The following is a 14,288-nucleotide window of genomic DNA, read 5'->3' as shown; positions in this document are numbered from 1 at the left end:
GTTTCGCATCCAAGAATTACGGAGACGCGCCCTCCGTGTGCGACCTCTTCCAGACAACATGTCACATGAAGATCATAATGGTCGGCGCCTGGCACGAGCTGAAGCCCTAGCCCGACATTATGCCAACAGAGCAGGTGTGTACTACGTGGGCGCCTACAGCCCTCACCACGGGGATGGTACACGGCCACGGTGTTCACCAACAGCAACACAGATAACTGCCTCACCTTCAGAGAATGCGGTGCAACACATTAAGAGGTCGCGATTGCTCGCGTGGTCTAACATTCCGATTCAAATACATAATCACCGACTCGCAAAGGGCCTGTCGCAACGTCGTACAAGTCTGTACTCCCTTCCTAGCCTATCAAATCTACCTAGATTGATGACGGGGTACGGGCCTGCACTCCGCTACCTTATATGGGCCCCTCCTTTTCTGGCGTTGGCAGGAAACGAGGCAGCAGATGTGGCCGCCCGCGCACTCTCATTGGGATTTGTTCTCCTCCCCACCTGATCAGGAACCCGATTTCGAACCAGTCTATACCTTCAAAGGTATTACAACATACTATCAATATAGTCATCGCGTTTACCCTCGCCCATGTAAAGGCCTCAAAAAGGCGGAGGATCGGCTGCTTCTCGGCCTTTTCAACAATAGATAGCTGTGCCCGGCAGCCCTAAGACATTTTGGCCCCTCCTTTATCGGCAACTGCGCGCACTGTAGAGCGGTGCCTTCGGACACTTACCACATGGCATGGGCCTGCCCCTCCAGCCAAGCTATTATCCCCGTCCCAACCCAACCCGAGGAGACTGGTAGGCCACCCTGCTCGGCTGCCACAACCTACAGACCCAACAAGCCTTAGTAGAGCGCCCCTGCGCGGTGGCCACCACCACTGGGGTCCCGAACTAGGTACCTTCACCTAGTGCTTGCAAGGACCAGTCTCTTACGGGCTGATCCAAGCATATATCCTGTCCCTTGTATTGTAGTGGCGCAGGCAGGGACGCTATTTTTTTGTTCTTTTTTATTGTCCGACTATAATTTTTGTCTTGTATAGCCTGTTGCCACCACCATCACCGTCCTGAGCCCACGAAACGAGTTCCCGTTGGGTGGTTTTGTGTAGTCTTTTCAGGAGTTGGTTCCATCCCCCCTCGGAGGGTCTGGCAATACGGTTCATGAGGGCGGGCTTCCCGTGCAACCCAAGAAGATATGAGTCTGGGTGGCGATTTCTCCCTGGTTGCAATTTTGGCAGGTGGTGTCGTATTCCCCGTCTGTGATGAGTGACAGTCTATAATGGCTAAAGATCGAGTGTGTCTGCAACGTGCGGAGAAGTGTGGCTTACGCTCGATTTGAGCCGGGGTGGTTAGACGGGAATCGGCGTCTCTCTGTAAAAAAAATGGTTTTGGGGGAAAGGAAATGGCGCGGTATTACTCTCACATATCGGCGGACACCTTAACGGCGCCGTAAGGGAAGGGATAAATGAGGGAGTGAAGGAAGAAAGGAGAGAAAGGGGTGTCGTAAGGGAAGGCGTCAGAATAATTTCGACCACCTGGGGATCTCGAACACGCACTGACATCGCACAGCACACGGGCGCCTTAGCGTTTCCCCTCCATTGAAACAAAGCCGCCGCGGTCGTGTTCGAACCCAGAAACACTGGAGGTCGGAAACTTCGGCAAAAGTCTTGGCAGCCTCGGCAAGAGCGTCTGGACGCGTGCGTATGGCTGCACTGTTGATTAGGCCTCGGGCTAGTCGGTCGACCTCTTCGTTTCCGGAGTTTTCCTCTTGGGCGGGTACCCAGGCTAGGTCGATCTTATAGACGAGAGCGCAGCCACGAATGATGCGTGCTGGAGGGTGGCAGGTAAAACCTGCCTAGTGATTTTGTATCGCTCTTTTAGAGTCGCTTAGGACTGTGCGCGTACGTGAGTCAGCGATGGCCAGCGCGATGCGGTTTCTTTCCCCGCGGTGGAGGAGTGGGCTCACACTGTGGCGGAGGGGACGAGAGTGGATTGTGGCGTGCTTGCTCAAGCCACGTATGTGGTGGCATTCTGCAGTGCCGTGTCTACGTTTACTGCGCGCTCGTCGGGAAGATATGTGACACCCAGTGCTTGGGCTTTGCGCTGGCGGCGCGTTCGTCGATTGCTTTGATGACAAGGCCGCTATGGACCCCTATCGGAATGGGCGCCGTGGGTTGGACGTCGTCAGTTGCATTAACGTTGTGGCGGTCAAGTATTTTCCGGCTGTGTTTACTGCGGGAGAGGCGGTGGTTTTGGGTGGTTTGTGTGCTCTATGAGTTCTGTGAGCGTGCTGACTAAGCGTCGGGCTATCTGGTGAGCCGCCTCTTTTCCAGATTTGCCAGAGTGTACCGGCACCCAAGTCAGTTCAGTGTGTCTGTCGGGGGAGGGTATTTCAGCAGGAATATTAAGAGTGTATTGTGCAATTCTGTCCCGGGCGAAATCGTGTATGGCAGTCTTGTAGTCACTGAAAATATCTGCCTGTAGGTCTCTAATAGCTAAAGGAATGGCTGCTGCCTCAGTCATTGCGGATGTACGTACACGGATGGAGGCTGACAGGACTGTGGCATGTGTTCTCGGAATCCGTACCACTGCAAATCATCTCTGGAGAGATGGATTCTCAGCCGCATCGACGTAGATGAGACCCGATTGCTGCTTATATTTGCGATGGAGAGCCAGAGCCCTGGCCGTCTTCCTACTCTGGTGGTGTACACGATTTTAAGATTTGGGTGTGGTGGGGGGGGGGGGGGGGGGGGAGGTGTAATTCAATGGTGACCGGTTTCCTGATTGGTGTGGGTAGGTTTTTGGTTGATCTATTTCTGGCTCTGCGCTTTCGTCTAGTGCACCGACAGAAATCAACAGCAGAACGACAGAAACCAATGTCACCCCTGTCACGGCCGGTCTCGAGGGGGGCGCGCGTGCTCTTTCATACGGCCTTCGCATTCGCCGCGGAAGCAATGCGAGTTTCTCTCCTGGAGTTACGCCTCCCTCCCCGCCTGCATCTGCGGCGACGGGTGGCTTTTGCCTGGTTTCGCGCTGTAGCCCGCTGGTTCATGGTGAGCACAGCACCGAAATCAAAGAAAACAAAATGCAGATGCTTAAGCTGCGCATCTGCAACACGGTCCACTTGTGCACAGATTCTTCGTCAAAAACTTTGAAGACATTAAAAATGAGGAATCACTCTCCCATTCCTCACCACTATGTCCAGCATTTTTGGTTTGAAATCCAGATGGAAAATTCTCTGATCACTTCCTCTCCTATATATCATAGCCCGTGATTAAATTACAAGTTAATGCTAAGGGAAAGATAATGAAAACTCAGAGAACGAAAGTTTTGTGCTCGTCCCATAAAAATGTACTATCGCGGAAAAAATTATCTACGACGCTTGAGCTGTAAACCCGATAGCGCCGTAGCTGGTGTCTTGAGACGATACTTGAGTCGTGTAACTGTCATATAAATTGATTGCTGGGAGGTGTATGCAGTACTTAATTACGCCGATATCGCTTTTCGCACGTCCTGAAAGAAATTATTTTCACCCTCTTATACATCACAACTTTTTTAAACGAGTGGCCTGTATCGATTTCTGAAAATAATGCTAATTACTAATGTGCTAGCAAGTGTCAAGAAGCATTGTAATGAATTGTTTTCTGCTCGAATTAGCCAATTTTCTGCGGCATTTCCGCTTCTTTTATCAAACGAGAGGCCATTAGATTTCTCTAGAATGACTGTAGCCAGGTGAAGGATCCCTTCATGTTCAAAATTCTCGTAATCGCATCAAACGTGTTTCAAGTTTCTTGTCACCTTTAAATTTTGCAAGGCCAAGAGCGACCGTCATTCTGACCTTCGTTGACCGAGCACTTGTTTTATCGCTGCGCCGCCGAACTGCATGCTTTCTTTTTGAGGACACGAGTTAGCCCAGTAAACAATTTTCGAGTTGGTCGCAAGCTTCCTTGTCGTCATTCTGGCCTGACTAACTTTAACAGAACGTAACAGAAGCTACCAGTACAAGCGGCGTATGCTGCCACATATATTGACTCGCACTGAGTATTGCAGTTTAAGAAATTATGTATGTCCAATGAATGACTTCAACTACCATAAAGAGCGCCATTTTTTGTTGTCCACGTAAATAAAGACCGAAAAATCTATGTCAGATGAAATAAATGATCTCAGGTCTATCTTGATGTGCTTTAATCAGAAATTGGACGCCCTAATGCCCCTGAAAGAAACCGTACCTAACATCGAAAAAGCTGTGCAGTTAATGCTCGATAAATATGATAAGCTGCTAACTCGCTTGGCAACAGAAGAAAATGACACAAGAAAAGCTTCGTAGAAGAGTGGAAGCTCTAAAGGCAGGGTCCAAAGCACAGGCGAGGAAAGTGAGCGACTGAGGACTGAGTTACATGACTTGGAATTGAGAAGGCGGCGATTAAACCTGAAAGTTCATGAGGTAAAGGTCTCAGAAAATGAAAATTTAGTAAAGTAAATTCCATTGCCAACTTGGTTGGCATATCGAACATCTCTCAAATGGATATTTCTGCTATACACCCCCTGCCTGCTAAGCATGACAGAACACCCGGTATAATTGTTCTATACGCAAGCCAAGCTGTCAGGGATCAATGGCTCGAATCTAGAAATGAGCTGAAGAAAAAGAATTCTCGTCTTTTCATTCAGGAAAACATGACGAACCAAAACCGCCAGCTGCTTCGCACAGTGAAGGATTGGGCAAAAGAAAACAGTCACCGTTACGCATGGCATAGAAACGGCAAAATCTTCCTACGAAAGGCAGACGGTGACCGGGCTATCATGGTACGAAGCCAATCTGACCTTCCAACGTAGCTTGCTCTCGCAAATCAAGAATACTTTTTTTTCTGTCCAATTACCATGCATCCGGGCCAGGTAGCATTAAACGATTTAGTTGCAACACTTGGAGCTACAAAAAAGGGTCTCCTGAACTGTTTTCATTTAAATGTGCAGTCAATTAGTCACAAAGTTTCTGAGCTCGAATGCTTATTTCAGAAGGTAAATGGTTATTTTGACGTTTTCATGTTCACAGAAACATGGCAGTCCGACAGTGCAAATACTTTCCAGCTCCCAGGGAAGAAATCTTCCTGCGTGTAAAGGTCCATACGCCGGGGAGGAGGCGTGTCTTTACTTGTGATTGAGTCCTTGCCAGCGACCACACTTTCGGAGTATTCATGTGTAACCCGCAATTAATAGGTTGTGTGTGTACAGGTGCATGCCCTTGTCATCGCTGTTTGTTACCGCCCTCCCGATGGTTGTATGAGTTATCTTATTATTTTCTTGAAAATCTGTTGTCAGTTGTTGATGAACATCAATACAATATTATTCTTGCTGGTGACTTTAATAGTGACATGGGTTGCACCAGCACACAGAAGCTTGAATTTTAAAATATGCTCTTGTGTATTGGCTGTGCAAATCTTATAAGCTCAACCATGCGAATCACCCTGTACTCATAAACCATCTTAGATCTGTTTATACTTAACTGTGATCCATCTTCAATTAAAATGTTGCGTGCTCGTGTATTCTGTCAGCGATGATTTACCGATATGCTGCAGCACGGATATGAATATTTCCAGAATTTGTTTTCCAGTTGTGGCTACAACCTATCAAGTTATTTCCCAAGCATCTCTTGATGCTTTTCGCCTAGAAATTAGTTACTTATGCTTAGACAATGTCTTTCGCGACATTGACGTGGACATTGCTTATGAGGCTTTTCTGTGCTCGTTCACTTCAGTCTACAAGTAGTATTTTGTTTACAAACCTGCCCCCAGAGGAAAAGGTTGTCGAAAGCCATGGATAACACCCGCGCTTCTGAGAAAAATTGAAAAGAAAGACCGTCTGTTTAAAAAATTCATGCGTACCCGCGAAGAGGCAGATCTTGCCAACTTTAAATACTTTCGCAATCTCTAAACAACGAACTGAAGAAGTCAAGGAAAACATACTATTTTCGTGTTTTTTCTTCTTGTTCGGCGCGTTTAAAGGTTATGTGGAACACGTTAAATTCTCTAATGGGGCGAAGTGAAAATACAAAGATGGTCACAGAAATTTTCATAATGGACAGGTGTTGAATGGACAAAATATGGTCAATACGTTCAATGGATATTTTGTACATCGAGACTTTAGCGCTGTAACACATGGAACTTGTTCTATACTAGGACCAGAAAATCCGAACAATTTATTTTTGCAGCCAACAGATGCAACTGAAGTCAGTTCTACATTTTTAAACCTGAAAAACTCCCATAGCTGCGACTCTGTTGGTGTGCAGGTCAGACCTGTTAAATACGTAATAGATATTATCGGTCCAGTCCTGTCATACCTTTTTAACTTGTGTATTTCTTCCGGCATATTTCGTTACAAAATGCAAGTGGCACGTGTCTTGCCTATCTTCAAGAAAGGCGATAGTGTTGACGTTTCAAACTATCAACCTATTTGTATTCTTCCTGTATTTTCAAAGGGTTTGGAAAAGGTTCTGTTCAAGCGAATAACTTGTTTCTGCAGCAAATACAATGTTATAACTAAAGCCCAAAACGGTTTTCGAAAAATTATGTCCACTGAACTTGCTCTCATGGATCAAAAGAATTACATATTACAGAAGTTTGAGGATAAACAGCTGGTTTCTGGTTTCTTTGTGGACTTCACCCAGGCATTCGACTACATCAGACACTCAATTTTGCTTGATAATTAAACCATTATGGAATCCGCGGTCTCCCCTTGAAGTTGATAAATAGCTATCTTTGAAACAGGATACAGTTTGTCTCAGTAATTGACTTCATATCTAGTGAACAACAAATTATTGCAGGCGTCCCGCAAGGAAGCATTCTCGGACCATTAATTTTTACTTTTTATATAAATGACATAACCCACATTTGTCCTGGAATTAAGCTAATCACATATGCGGATGACACGAGTATCTTCATCCCATCAGCTTGTGAAACAGATTTAATAGTGAGAGCGAATAGTGTGTTAGGAAAGCTTGATACCTGGACGAGCAATAACCATCTAAAAATAAACTCTAAAAAAACAAAGGCAGTGATCTTGAGTCCAGAGGTCAGACGCATTAGCCTTCAGCATATCACCTTTAGAAATTGTAAATTAGATATTGTTACATGTGTTAAGGTTTTAAGTGTTTATTTTTCAGAGAATCTACAATGGGATGACCATGTAAATAACTTATTGCAGAAGCTAAGCTCGGTCACTAGAATACTAAATAGCCACCGTTACTGCCTTCCACAATCAGTAAAACTAATGATATATAATGCTCTCTTTGTGTCCTCTCTACATTACTGCTGTTTAGTATGGGGCACCACTACCACGACAAATTTAAACAGGCTGTTAAAACTACAAAAAAGAATCTTACAGATAATTGCAAATCTAAAATATACAGAATCGTCTGCCCCTCTCTTTAAACAGTTCAACGCGCACCGAGCACATGATTTATACCGTTATGTACTGTCTCGCGTGTTCTATTTTAGCGCAAAACACCCGGTAACCCACCTTGTGGACGTCGCAGGATTGACGCAAAAAGATCTGCCATATCCTACAAGAAATACAGAATACTGGAAAATCCCAAATTGCCGCACCAATTATGGTACACAAATGTTCGAGAATACTTTGCCGAGGCTTCTAAATGATTACAATAGGCAAGGCACTGATCTTGTGAAATAAACTCTGAGTTTAAACAGCTATTTACAAACTGATTGTCGTCATAGATGTTTCTGTTCTTGTTTTGGTGCATACATGTGTGTACTTCATAATCCTCTATGTATAATCTGTATAATCCCTGTGTATATAATCTATCTGTATAATCTCTTTATATTCTTTCTATGTTTGAGAATGCTCACATACAAGTAAGTGGCATAAGGCTGTAATCTTTTCTTCTTGATGTGTTTATGCTTTCCGCTGCCACTGTATTTGGGGGCAGACCCGCCTCAAGCCGTCGTAGAACGGCTTTTACCTCGGCCTCCTGTACACTTCCGTGTATGAATAGAAATATGAATGAATGAAATTCATCCTGCGGAGTGTCCTGACCCTTCCTAAAATATTTGGTTTAAATATCATTGTAAAAGACCTCAGATTATGCACTCGTGTGCCCAATGTCCTCTATTCTCTTAATATCAGGAACTTTTACTAACATGTAAGCATTGCAAATGTTCATATTTAGTTCGTTACATAGTAAGCTAAGCCGTTAATTTATGTTAAGTCCGTTAAGTTGCGGAAAAGTTTTTTTGGTGCTGCTTTGTTTCCTGAATGACGTGAGGAAAGTTCATGCTCACGGGAGGTCTATCGAAAACGATGACGAGGCTGCAGAATTGCAGGAGAATAATGCAAAGCTGGTAGTCATCGCCTCTCATAAGTCTGCTCGCTCGTAAATTCCGATTTTATTAAGACAGAGTGCAGTTCCTAATTTTGCTTTGGTGGAGGTTAGCTCATGCTTGAAGTTATTGTAAGCAAGTGGCTTAATTTTAGAGTTGTCATGGGGTGGGACGGGCGGTCGTGAGATGCCGCCAAACTCTAAAATGCCTTTCCAAGAGGAAATCTTGGGCGTCGCGTGCTTGCTACGTGCTCTGCTCCTGCAGCCAGGGTTGTGCTATAACCGTTCCTTTGGCGAATGACATGGTCTGTTGTACTTGGTAGCACCATGAATTTTTGCTCATGCCACTGCTGTGCAAACTTAAAGCAGCTGCACTTGAAATTTGAGTAGCTATATTTGCTCTGCAGAATCCGTAACTCTTTGAAACTTGCCATCCAAGGATTACATGCCGCATATCATTCTACACACTCATAAAGAACCTGCCGGAAGACGAACTACAGGGGCAGATAGCCTTGCTTTTTAGCCGCATTTAAGGGGCCAGAACGTGTTGACGTCTGTGCTCGAAGCATGCGTTCGACCATACACAGTCGGGCTCAAGGAGAGACATTAATCCGTTGTTTCAGATTTCTCCCATGGCAAAGGGGCTGACTACGCGGTCTTTGCATAAAGCGCAAGAGGCAAAATATAAAGCCTTGACGGTTACCACTGACACGGGCCTAGCTGGAAGCGAGCGCGTTCTCCTTCGGAGTGAACGGCGGTCGCAGCGGTGGAGCGGTGGGGCAGTGGCTTCCCCACCGAGGGGCGGCGGGAGGCGGAAACATTGCGAAGGCCGTACGAAGAAAAGCGCGCTCCCCTCGAGACTGGCCGTGCCCTTGTCCAAGATTTCATTCAGTAACAGCTGCGAGACGCGCAAGCAAAACATGTTCCGCGGCCACATGAATGTGCGCATGCCGTCGTCTTGAAGTCCTCCTGAAACTGAGAGTTAATAATGAATTCGATTGCATTCAGACGCTTTGCATATGATAATTTAGGTTCCCAAACATAATCAAAATGCGTATATATGCTGGGTTTTGACATCTGGGTTGTGTGCTGAGAAATGTTCTGTCTAGAGAAAATCTTGAGATTTCCCGAGCACAGAGGAAAATAAGGTGTGACTTATTATGTACTGGTGGCAGTAATGCCGATGTTATGTGCTTAGCTTAAAAGATTTGCGGTGCACTTGTGTCGTTTGATTTTATTACCTTCACCTTAAAGCGTGTTCACACTGACTCCCACCTTTTTGAGAGCTTTCAAAGGGGTGGGATTTCATCATACTCCCTAGGCAGAAGCAGGCAGCCTAAAAGAAGCCGAGAAAGGGCTCTCAACTGCACTATGCTTCATATCCTGACTGCCCCGCCTGTGTATTCTTTCTCAAATGTAGTGTACTTATTTTGCATAGCGTGCTCCTTAGTAGGGTATCTCCTTTGGCACATGAGGAAGGGTACCCTAAATTGAATGCTCAGTAATCACACGAGAGAGCAAAACCAACAAAGGAAGTGTTAGCTCCTATTCGAAGGAACTGTATTCGCACCGACCAGGAAGCATTCTAGTGCCAGATCTTCAATTAAGGCCAAGCTTCGATGCGCCACTTGGACCGAGACTGAAGTGAAAGTAAAAACATCGAAAATGGGAAATTTATCGCTGCCTCCATTTTCTGGGACACGGAGGGTATTCTCATGGTTTTTTACCGACAAAATGCCGCACATAATGCGCAGGTATATTACAAGAAAAGTGCTACCGTACCCCTGCATTAGCACCGACATATGTTTTGCTTGGTCGTCTTGCTCCCCTCAAAGCTTATTAATAAGCACGCGGTACCGACATAAGGAAGTTTAATATGGACAAAATCGACCATGCTGTAATGAATGGTGGCAGTCTAAAAGCCGTGAAGACAAAACTACACATAGGTAAAAACCAGATATATGCGCTAAGAGTAAAGAGGGCAATGTATTTAGCAGTAGGGATAAGATACGGTAGCCGACCAGTTCTACACAATTATATACAATAGCCAATGTAATCAGAACCCTAATGAGAGTGGCAGTAGCGCACAGCAATTGGTCATCGCTCCAGTAAAAAAAGAAAAAGAAAAGACAGCCTTAGGAGCATTGCAAAGGGGGAAAGCAACTGGTGGGGATTAGGTAACAGCAGATCGCTTGAAGGACGGACAGGAGTTTCAGCAAGAAAAACTATCCACCCTATATACGCAATTCCTTATGATTTCGAGCGTAGCAGAAGCTTGGGAGAAAACTAGCATTATCTTAATTCATAAGAAAGGAGACATCGGGACTTGAAAAACTGAAGACCGATCAGCTTACCGTTCGTTGCCTGCAAAATATTTGCGAAGGTGATCGTTCTGGGTATTCTATTGAACTTGCTACTACAGACAAATTAGGAATTGGCAGTAATGAAGGACAATTTGCAAAAGCCGTCTTTATAAACTTCTCTAGAGCTTCTGACACCAATAATAATGCAATTTTGTTCACTAGGCTCGAAGAAATTGGTATTGCCGGCCCCTAGTTATTATTGCTACAAAATTACTTGCAAAATAGATCGCAAACTGTCCCTATTTCCGATGCCTACTCTGATGTTGTGTTTACAAACTTGGACGTACCACAAGGTTCTATTCATGGTCCCCTCTTTTTAATTTATATTCACACTTAACCAAAGTGCATCGGTACGTCCAAGAGCATGTTATATGCGTACGACACCACAATATATAACTCAGATTCAAGCGTTACTAATCTCGTATCAAAAGATAATCATGACCTGGACAGCCTTCTATCTTGGTGCAATCATCACAGTTTGACCATGAATTCTAGCAAAACGATGTTTGTTGTTTTCAGCTCGCATGAACGCCGGTCACTTTCCATTCCTCCTGTCTCAACTGTTCAGTATCTCATAGAGACTAATGATTTTTCCTTATTTCTGGGTGTGTATTTGGACAGCAATCTAAAGTTTCTTAAGCACATAACCAATATAAAGAAAATGGCATACGATTTGAGAAGCCTTATTAGAGCCCGTCCGTACTTCTCTAACAGCACATTGATATCCTTATATTACACATTTATACACCCACACATCAGTTAATGCATAGTATGCTGGGGAACCACGTAAAATCAAGGCATTCGTATGCTTACCTAGAGTTCCTATTACATCGATGCAGCATTTATTCTTCAGGAACATAACATCCTTTCCGTATCACAGCTTGTTAGATATTCTTTGGCATTCTCGTGTACAAACTTGTCAACAATATAATCTCTGTTCCTCTCATACCACAGTGTTATCTTGTAAGCACCAACATAACCCGGTTTGCACTCAGTAACAATATTGTGCTACCTAAAGTACGCACCAATTACAGGAACACGCAATTCATTTCTTCTGAGTTGCTGCCTGGAACACTATACCCTTTGAACTAAAAAAATCCCAATTGCATCTTCATATTTAAAGCACACTTTAAATCAGCACTTCTTTGCTAAGAGCCCTCATTGTGATTAATTCATTCCTTTATCATACATGCATTTCGTACTGCCTTCTAACCTTCGTTATAATTCAGTATTTTTGGTTGTCCTTTGTAATAGCTTTTTAATAGTGTTTTTGTTCTATCCCGTGTGTCTGTTTTAAGTTTGGTTTATGGTTGATGGGGGTTTAACGTCCCAAAGCGACTAAGGCTCTGAGGGACGCCGTAGTGTAGGGCTCCAGAAATTTTGACTTCCTTGGGGTCTTTAACGTGGACTGAAATCGCACAGCACACGGGCCTCTAGAATTTCGCCTCCATCGAAATTCGACCGTTGCGGCCGGGTTCGAGCCCGCGTCATTTGGGCCAGCAGCCGAGCGCCAGAACCACTCAGAAACCGCGGCGGCGTCTGCTTTAAGTTGTATACCATATGTATATATTCAGTTTCTCATATTCATCTCATCTGACACAGCTGGTAAATGTTTTACATGATGTATTTGATTAGGAGGTCCCATTACAGCCTTTGACGTCGAGACATCCATCTGCATGATGTGATGCACCTATAAAATATATACATAAATTACGACTGATTCTGATTCTAATTCTGATTCTAACACAGTCAGGGCAACCTTAGACTTCAATCAACCAGTTATCAGGCAGGCTTTCAAAAAGTCTGCTGCAGAGTACAACACATGGACACTGTCAATCACCTGGCAAAGAAATGAGCAGAATATAACAAAAAACTTTTATATAGCCTTCATTGATTACGAGAAAGCATTTAACTCCGTCTAAACTGCAGCAATCATGCAGGCATTACGAAATCAAGGTGTATACGAGCCTTATGTAAAAGTACTGGAAGATATCTAACTGCTACAAAGCTGTCATAGTTCTTAATGAAGTCAGCAATGAAACCCTAATAAGAAAAGGTGTCAGGAAGACACGATCTCGCCAATGCTATTCCCTGCCTGCTTCCAGGAGGAATTTGAAAGCCTAATTGGGAGCAGTAGGGCATAACAGTTAGTGCAGAATACCTTAGTAATCTGCAATTCGCTGATGGCATTGCCTTGCTGTTTCACTCAGGAGATGAACTGCAGAGCACCATCAATGAGTTACACAGGCAGAGCAGAACGGTGCGTCTAAAAATTAACATTCAGAAAACCAATTTAATGCTCCCGCTCTGGTAAGGAAACAGCAGTTAACAATTACTATTGAGGAGCTGAAAGTGGTAAACGAATACGTCTACTTAGGGCGGGTAGTGCCCACTGACCCGGATCATGATAAGGAAGTGACTAGAGGAATAATAATGGCGTGGAGCGCATATGGCAGATTCTCTCAGATCAAGAATGGCAGCTTACCAGTGTCACTCAAGAAAAAAAGCATACAACAGTTTTATCTTACCGGCACTGACCTATGGGGCAGAAACGTGGAGGTTAACGAAAAACAGTTCAGCTTAATTTAAGGACAGCGCAGCCAGCTATGGGAAGAAAAATGATAGGTGTTGTAATGTTAAGAAATCTAGAAGAAGGCAGAGCGGGTGAGGGAACAAACACATGTTACTTGCATTCTAGTCGAAATCAAAAGGAAGAAATAGGCTTGGGTAGCAGACATAAATCGAAGGCAAGATAACCGCTGGTCCTTAACGGCAAAGGAGTGAATTCCAAGTGAAGGCAAACGTAGCAGCGGGCGGCAGAGTGTTAGGTAGGTGGTTGAGATTACAGAATTCGTGGGAACACGGTGGGCGTGGCTGGAACAGGACAGGGTTGATTGGCGAGATAGGGGATGACGTTGTCCCTCGGCTCTCTGTGCAGGACGACTCCTACGTGACGGGCGACCTGGCGCTCGTCCACGGCATCGGCCACGTGGACATACACAAGCGATACCAGTGGGACACTGAGAAGACTGACTGTATCTTCAATGGCAGCTGTATGTTCACGCACGAGTACTTCGAGTACGGCCTGAGCATTGGCCGTCGCAGCCAGTGGGGCCTGGTACTATGGAGCCAGAGACTGGAGGCGGGTGAGACGCTGGACCTGTCACCGAGGTTCGGCAGCACGGACTACGCGGAATCGTTCAACCGAACAAGAGCAGCCCTTCTGGAAGAAGTGTCGACAAAAGATGCCAAAGCAGCACCCTCTTTTGGTTAAAGGAAAGCTCCCATTTATTTTCAAATACGTCATAGCGGGAAAGCCTGCGGTTTGAAGCCGATTCTCTGACACTGACTGCGGAGGTGTTTGGTATCTGTTGGTTTAAAAAATAAAAATACGAAAAGGAAGAAAAAGATGTCTAATATTTTAAGCTTCGGAGCTTTGCCGGCGGAAATAAAAGGTATAGGCAGTCACGGAGTAGGTGAAGAACATTATTTCCTGTTCAGGGTATTCGAAGTCTAGTCCAGTGGGCGTGGCGCTTAGTCTACGGTCCAGGGAAGGGAGAACGAGAAGTACAGAGAGGAGCGATAGCGAGAAT

The 14,288-nt window shown here is 44.9% G+C and overlaps 1 protein-coding gene across 1 annotated transcript in view; it reads left to right on the top strand.

Moving 5' to 3' along the window:
• Positions 1–13,969, top strand: part of LOC144102506 (uncharacterized) — a 77,063-nt gene extending 63,094 nt beyond the window's left edge. Inside the window, exon 3 of the mRNA XM_077635764.1 lies at positions 13,634–13,969. Within this exon, the coding sequence (XP_077491890.1) occupies positions 13,634–13,969 (336 nt within the window). The remainder of the gene's footprint in view (positions 1–13,633) is intronic.
• The last annotated feature ends 319 nt before the right edge of the window (positions 13,970–14,288 follow it).

The sequence above is a fragment of the Amblyomma americanum genome, chromosome 8 (assembly GCF_052857255.1).
Source record: "Amblyomma americanum isolate KBUSLIRL-KWMA chromosome 8, ASM5285725v1, whole genome shotgun sequence".
Taxonomy (NCBI): domain Eukaryota; kingdom Metazoa; phylum Arthropoda; class Arachnida; order Ixodida; family Ixodidae; genus Amblyomma; species Amblyomma americanum.
This window is presented reverse-complemented; position numbering and strand designations above follow the sequence as displayed.